This window comes from Centroberyx gerrardi, chromosome 1 (genome assembly GCF_048128805.1).
Source record: "Centroberyx gerrardi isolate f3 chromosome 1, fCenGer3.hap1.cur.20231027, whole genome shotgun sequence".
NCBI lineage: Eukaryota > Metazoa > Chordata > Actinopteri > Beryciformes > Berycidae > Centroberyx > Centroberyx gerrardi.
This window is the reverse complement of record NC_135997.1, coordinates 30107044-30115314: the sequence shown is the minus strand read 5'-3', so window position 1 is coordinate 30115314 and position 8271 is coordinate 30107044. Positions and strand designations below refer to the sequence as shown.

The following is an 8271-nucleotide window of genomic DNA, read 5'->3' as shown; positions in this document are numbered from 1 at the left end:
CTCCTGGTGAAATGTGACTCAGAGGAATATACAAAGGAATAAATCCCTTATTAAAGTATAGAATGATGACTGAAGCACGCTTGTCTAACACTCTAGTGTATCTGCGGGTCCTTAAAAAATCTGAAAAACTCTTACATTACTGAAATTCAAGGCCAAAAAGTAATATCCAGTAATCTCAAATCCAGTTATTAGAGGTCTTATTTTTTTCACCATGCAGTGACAGGTTTCTTTCTGCATGTCCACTCTTGAAACAGGTTTAGTAGTACAATGTGCGTCCTATCTGCTTGTTTAACACAACTGTCCCTTCATGTTCCATAGAAATTTATTTCCTGGTGTCGTTTTTCTTCTACCGCCCACATATACTTTCACAACTTCCATTAACTATGTTCAATCAGCAATAGGCTGTTTTTTTTGGCACTTTTGTGTCTATTTTGGTTTTTAAATTGGTCTTAAATGCAATTCCAGGTAGCATTAAAAAGACCTTAAAACTCTTTCTGAAACCTGTAGACGCTCTGACTCTAAAACACACTTATGGAAAAGCACGAAAATATACGAAAATATTACATTGTATCATAATTAGATTTCTGATATATTTCATTCTATTCATTTACATGTGTTTTCACCATTAAATTGATCAATGGTCTCTTCTCTCAAACATCGTTTTACACAACATGCCATCACCAAGCAGCACACAAATTAAATAAGGATGAGGTGACTTACTATGGACTCAAACTGGTTGTATGGCTCACTGGTCTTTGTCTTGCTGTTGCCAAAGTCTACATCCAGGTTTTTCTCCTCGCCGTGGACGGGCAGGTAGTTGTCGCTCCGCCATGACGCCGTCATGACGGCGGGTTCCTCCTGCTGCTGGCTGGTTGAGCGCTTACAAGCCAGGGGAGGAGAGCCTGGGAGGTGCATAGAAAGAGAATGAATTGGTATTTACCCATGCCAACAGGAAAGGCAAAAGATCTGATGTTGGGAGAGTCCAGCATTCTCTGGAGAGAACCTCGCTCACTGACGTTTAGGAAACAAGTTTGGATTTCGCTGTTAAGTTTCGATTTGTTACTCCCTGTGGGCAGAGAAGTGTCCACACCCAACACCAGAATTTAATTGAACTTTAAGACAGCTATGTGTAGCATTTTTGCATCAATAAACATTAATTACTGTAAACAAATGAGATTAGGGTTGCCACGTCGTTCCTTAATGAAGAGCAAGATGTTGCGTTCCTTAATGAGTCAGTACAGAACATGATTTGTTCCAGATTTCCCTACTTGAGTGATAAAAGAGAGAATAACACTATTATGAATAATAATGAACCCAGTTTCATTATAAAATGTGACTGTAGAGCAAATTTTTATAGCAAAAACTAGAGCCGGCAGGCAGTTCTCTCTCTACCGTGTGCTTGCTCACTCAGTGTGTGATGGTGTGTGTGTCCACATTGGCTGTTGCTATGTTACGGAGTTGCAAGCAGGGGAGCGGCAGGACAAGAACGCCCCTGACGCTCGACAACTCTATAGCAAAATTGTCAGTGTGAATTCAACTCTTAAAAGTGTTAAAATCAACACTGGAAACTTTGCTGTGCGATGATGATGGACGTAGCAGTGTGTTTGTGATGGATGCAGGTTTTGCTTTCATAGTACACATTTTTGCTGGCTTTCAAGTCTAGCTAGGTTGCTTGTAATAGCAGCACATTCAAGCAAGCATTGTTGTAAATTTCTGTTCACCCACCATCCGCACCCGCAACTTCAGACACTGTCCTCCACACCACTGCTCTTTTTATTTTGTCACAGCGCTCGGCCGAACATGCATCATAGAAAATGGGGTGAGTGGAGACGGCAATGTATTAACTTCTCCATTCTACTGAGAGGAACAGGTAACAAATGATTACACTTGTCTGTTCTTATTTTATGTTTATTTTATGTTGATGTGAAACTTTATTTAGGCCTAGTGCAGAAAATGTGCTGTTTGCAACATTAATACTACTTATATTGTGTAAAATCTGTCGTTGGTGCACTTTGATTAATGATCCTAATGATTCCAGTGATTATGATTACTAATACTGAACAACTAAACAATGCTTAACTAATTATGGAAACGACAATGTTCCTGTCAGAGTGGTTTTAATGACAATGTAAATATTTGAGCAGAATAGTTATTACATTCATAATATATAGCCTACAGAGAGAGAGAGAGAGAGACAGACAGAAAGGGAGAGAGAGAGAGAGAGAGAGGATTATTCCACTTAAAGAGTACCTAAACCCCAAACCCAAATCTGTGTAAAGCCTAACATCTAAAGTTAAAAAGCATGCTACTGAAATGACCATCTGCTATTGGCTGATCTTCGGTGCCAGGTGATTTCACCTTCTATAGAGTACAACAGGTAACATGGCACCAAAGATCAGCCAATAGCAGAGGGTCATTTGCTCTCTGCTGCTGTGATGCATTTTCTGCTTATGGAAGCAACAACAGCGGTTTGTTCAGAATGATTATAAGGTAGAAGAAATATAAGAACCCATAGTCTACATTGAGTGTCTTTATTATTACAGTACGTTGGGCCATACTGACAGTAAAACACCAAAGCAATGACCGCTTATCACCAACAATGTCGCCAAAGTCAAGAAAAACAAGAATCTCTCATCACTTTAACGAGTTTTGGAGCTTTATTTTAAAATGTACTTTAAAGAGTAATTCTGCACCCAGTTTGAACTTCTCTCTCGCCTACTGTGTGATTTTGAAAAATGAAAGAAAGTCAACGCGAAGAGCGCGGGACAGGAGGGGGGTTTGGGGTTGGGCCGGGTCAGTGAGAAGAGGAAGAGGGTGGAGTGTCTCAAATCTACCTTTATACTGGGGCTGGTAACATGTTTTTTACCAAATGATGTATCTTTGGACAATTGTCCTTGAACATGGCTGCATTGCGAACCGACTGTTCAAAAGTGTTCTAGTGTGGAGTTTGCACTGATTAACTGCCCTCAATATTGTTGTTGTTATTGTTAAAGGAAAAGTCCACCATAAAACACGGTGTACCATGCATTTGTTGGTGAATTTTGTTGTTTCTTATTTGTTATTTTGTTGTTGGTGGTGTATGAGCCATGCCATGAATACAAGCATGATCTGGAGGAAGCAACAACACTACTGGTGTGAAATAGAGGCTACCAATCGTTTCGACCACAGTGTCATTTGTTTATGGTTGTTATACCAAAGTATCACAGTTAATTTGACAATGATATATTGATGTTAAAAATGCTACATATAGCACCTTTAATTTCAAGCTGGGTGGTAACACCGGGTCAGACTGGAAGGTGTCTCAGGTGAACGCCAGAGGAAACATGAGATCCCAGGGCAGATATGGGTTGTTTATGTTTTTCAACTGATTCAAATACCTGAAGTGTACTTGATTTTACATGTCTTGAATAGCAAGTTTTCCCCTTTACAGTCCATTGGACTTGTATTCTCTGTACTGTATACCTCAAATAAACACAGATTTGGGTAGGCTACTTTAAAAATTTATTCCATTACAGTTCCTACAAAATTGTAATCAGTACGTAGTCCAAGGGATTACCCAAACTCAGTAATGTATTCTGATTACTTTCACTGACTTTCACATTACTTTGCCATATTCGAGATATGAGGTTACCATAAAACTTCCAGTGATAGCTGGGGACTTTATTTACCTCCACAAAAGAGAGCACCAGGCCGCTTTTTAAGATGATTTTTTGCCCGTTTTTGCCTTCATTCAGTAGTTGACAAGAGAGATAGACAGCAAAGAATGGGGACAACAAAGGTCCCAGGCCAGATTCAAATCCAGGACATCACAGATATGTGATAGGCGTCTTAGCCTGCTGAGCCACCAGGATGCCACCATGCCAGACTGTTATTAGAGACGGGCCATTATTTCCTTTGGCAGGTCCACAGAACACCTGCCACTATTTAATATGTAAGCTGTAATATGTAGCTAAGTATATCTAATCAGAATACATTCTGTTTTGAGGTAACGTAATAGAATATAGTTACTTTTTTTGTATTTAAAATATGTAACGCTGTATCAAGTGTGCCTTTACTACATAACCCTGCCCAAGATGTGATATTGGTAGTGGCTTGAAACTCCAATTGGTGGGGAGTTTTTTTTATGCCAAAACAGAGTACGGGCTGGAAAGTGAGATTTGAAAGCCAGAAATCTCAGCAGTTAAGTAATGGTTAAGTCATTTGTATTGATCAACAACCCTATCATCCCCCCCCCCCCCCCCCCCCCCCCCCGCTAATATATTATGGTCATCTTGTGCTATGGGACAGTAAAAATCTCACTTATTGCCCTTTAATTCTTACAGCCTTACATCTGACATCCGGTTCAATCACAGCTACTGACCGTCAGCAGATTCCCATTGTTAAACCTTAGGAGACCCATCAACCTTTCATGGTTTAAGAGCCCCGAGGTGCTCTTTAGGTTACAGAAGGATGATTTACTACAGAGCCATTCAAAGGTTCATACAGGATTAAAATCAAATGGGATTTAATGGCATCCATTGACAATGTTGATTCACTGCTGATGTTAACTGGTGGAGCTACTGTAGATATAGACTCAATCTCGCTGCTTTCAGTAAGAAATAGTTGAGTTATGGATTAGTTGTTTATGTTTATCAACCATTATTGTCTGCTCTCCAAATTCATAATTATAGGTTGACAAAGTGGGTCTAAGTAAAAACCAAAATACAAATCACACTAGTAGCCTACACTGCTTGTTCATCCATGGATGTTCAAATGATCACCATAGGTAAAACCTAGGTTAGACCTATAATAATCTAATAACCTTATTAATGTTAGACACTTTGCGTGGCACTAATGTGAGGGCTTCCCTCGATACATCTCACTGTTACTGTACGTGTGCGCCCATGTGTTTTCTATCGGCTTTTCAACAACCACAACCCACCTGAATCTACCAGAGGGAATTTATGGACATCCAGGGACATTTCTACTAAACGTATGTCTAGAATTAAATATGAAAGCTTTACTCATTACGCCTCTTAAAATCATCAAGCGCGTCACGGGAGCGCACACACCTAATTTGTGCATTTCTTACCACTGAATTAAAACAAAATTGATGACTGAAGAGTGAAGCGCTCTTACCGGGCTGCGTACTATCATGATTGTTTATGCTCTCAGCTGGTTCGTCTCCATCGTCTTGTCTCTCCATTGGAACGCGGTATTTCAAAAAGCGCCGGATCCCTATCCAATCGCACAGGTTCCTTCAGAGATCCCACCAGATTTACTCTGCTGTCTCTCTCTGCAACAGCATCTATCCCTCCGTCTGTAGCGTCTGTGGCTTCAGAGCTGCCTGCGCTGTTGCATGGAAACGGTGCACGGCTTTCCAGTGGAGAGCTACCAGTTACTATAATTCATCCTGTTGGTAACCTGTCAGACTATAGCCTACTATCAGACTATAACCTGTCTAAAAGAGCCTGTTTGTCTAAATGAGACTATATTGTCTGTCTAAAATTGACTATTCCCTGTCTAAATTAGATTCCGTTTAAATGCGATTGTTACCTGTCAAAATGAGACTGTTCTATGCCTAAAAGCGACTATATTCTCTGTCTAAATGATGATGATCCCTGTCTAAATGAGATTATCCACTGGCAGACAGCAGTGTGATACAACGCGCATTAAAGCCTATACTCTCCCACAGCGCGAATCGTGCCAAAACGGTCTTGATATTATGCTGCATTCAAGTCCCATAGGAAAAAATAAAGGTGGATACAAGCTTACCAAGCTTCCTACTTGGAAACACTGCTCACCACAGCTTTCAGATGGTAAATACTACTAGAAAAGACTGTTCACTTTAGCTTTCAGCTGGTAAATAGGCTTCTATTTGGGGCCAAAAAGGAAATATATGCAGTTAAGATAGGGGATTATGTATTCATTTTATATAAAGACAAAATCAACCATTTCCATCACATAAATCATTTTGTGATCATAACTCTTAAAATGCCATGGCAGGACAAAACTTCCTGGATTTTTTAAATTGTGGCTGACATTGCAATATTTGGCTTGGTAAAACATGAACTCAAATGTATCACTCATTAAGTGCATGTGTGAAAAAATGACCAGGAGCAACCAAATTCTACAGAAAACTTCAACAGCTTCATCCAGCTTGGGTTTAAACGTGTGAACCCTTCCAAGTCGTTGCTTTTAACCATCATATCGTTTACCGGGGTTCTCCCATGGGACCTGAATGCAGCATTATTCTACAGCGCGAGCATCACTGTGCCAGCTGGTGCCGCCCACGCGCGCTGGGGTCTTCCAGTAGGCGCGAGCCGATCTGAACGCATACTCTGGTCTTGTTCAGAGAACGGCACGCCGAACTGCATGCAACAATCTGACATTCTAATGATGTCTTGCTTATCCGCAAAGGCACATACCTGGTAAAATATGATTTGAGGCCTTTCAACAATTCTCAAGGATCCACTCTTCAATTCGGCATGCATCCAATACATCAAACAACACATAATTCAACAAAATTTTAACTTTTAGAATAGGTTCGCCTGACCTGACATTCCTACAGGCTTCTACCATTAACATACAGTATACCGTGGTGGACGGTAACGAGCAAGGTGAACAAATTCTAAAAGTTGAGTTTTTTTTAATACAGTGCTGCTTGGTGAATCGTTTGTATGCAGAAGTTACCAGAAGACCCCGACGAATCCTAAAAGGTCTCAAGTCATGTTATACGATGTGTACATTTTCCGATTAGTAAAGAAGCATTAAACTGCCCGATTTTTTAAATGGAGTTTGGCGTCGCATTCTCTCCATACGACAGACTGAGGACGACACGTATCGGGGCTACAGCCCACTGTCTGTGCCGCAGGTTTTTATACAGTAGGAGAGCTCACTGTAATTAAGATCCAGTTTTGACGTTCAACAGGAGGAAATGTCTCATTCTTCAGATGAGCTCTATTCATTCCGCTCTCAGACACCATGAAGGCTAAAGCGTATAGCCTAATGGCGACAGTGCGCTGGTTTAACTGGTGGCACTGGAGAGACCCAGGGCGTTTCAGTCGCACCAAAGCTTATGGAAAAAGGTTGGAGACGCTGAGAGCACATTGAACATATTCTGCTACGGTGGGACGTTCTGGACACCTTTGAGGATCTTTTGCGCCCTTTGCGTAAAATGAATAATTAAGAATTTTCTGAGAGACATACCACACACAGCATTCACAAAACAATCAATAAACAGAACAAGATGTAGGCCTATATCCATCTCTTGGAACTATAAGTAACAGGGAAATCCCTTCATTCAAAGATGCGCCTAAGGATATATGTGCGTAATGCAGCCATGCAAAGGGAACTCCCAAATATTTTCGCCTTAATTTTTTGAAGCATAGCCAAAGTCAGCCAATAACTGTGACTAGCAACATTATAACGGTTATTACAACAAAAGAGCTACATAAAATAATCAAAGACGCACACATGACCTGTAACCACAAAGCCTAAACTGTAGCCAGCTGCCGTTTACGCACAACGCAATTGAATGCGAGAAGAGACAGAAGAGAAGAGGGAATGAGAGAAGAGAAGTATTGATGTCGGCCTAATTTCAAGAAAATTGATTTGAAATGAATATTTACCTTTTTTCAGAGGTAAAGACACGCAGTTTGTGTCCTGGTAGAGGAACAGGTAAAGGAGAGGTAGCACTTCCGACTCACCTGCCGGCAGGGCGGAGGAGGAAATACTTGAGTCTGCCCAGGTGAAGGCTCTCCTCCCACACAGCAGCTCGAGACAAAATGAAGTCACTAGTGGGTTATGCAGCACATCAGGGCACTGTCAAGACTTGAGGTTCTTGCCAAGTGCTCAGATAGAAAATACATTTTAATAATTAATAATAATAGAAAAAAAGACCTCCTCTCTCTCTCTCTTTCTCTCTCCTTAGCTCTTACTGTAATTCTTTTCCCAGCACTTGACATACTGTATATGACATATATGACTGCTATATGCGGTCACAGGAATATTGAAAAAGCGCTAAGTCCCTGACCGGTGCACTCCATATTTTTGGTTGCAGTTGTTGGTGATCTAGGAAATGAAGCTCATTCTGTTCTAAATGCAAATGTATGTGAGTGGGCAGAGACAACATGATCCGAGCCAGGCAGACGGGGAGTCTCCTCAGGTTAGACAGACATTCCTATAGGCATGTATGGACTCGCAGCAGACTGCCAAATGGTTCCAATGACACACCAGACTCTTACTTCTGAGCTATGAACATAGACCAAAAAAGAATGGTCAGCCTACAAG

The 8271-nt window shown here is 40.9% G+C and overlaps 1 protein-coding gene across 3 annotated transcripts in view; it reads right to left on the bottom strand.

Annotated features, from left to right (window-relative positions):
- Positions 1 to 7794, bottom strand: part of ano1a (anoctamin 1, calcium activated chloride channel a) — a 55546-nt gene extending 47752 nt beyond the window's left edge. Inside the window, exons 1-2 of one of the 3 annotated variants that reach the window (XM_078286414.1) lie at positions 7689 to 7794; positions 721 to 902 (exon numbers count right to left, since the gene is read on the bottom strand). In XM_078286414.1, coding sequence (XP_078142540.1) covers positions 721 to 843 — 123 coding nt within the window. In that variant the 5' untranslated portion in view covers positions 844 to 902; positions 7689 to 7794. Of the gene's footprint in view, positions 1 to 720; positions 903 to 5118; positions 5186 to 7610 lie in introns of those variants that run through there. The other 2 variants (XM_071912218.2, XM_078286380.1) reach the window with 2 other exon arrangements.
- Between the last annotated feature and the right edge of the window lie 477 nt (positions 7795 to 8271).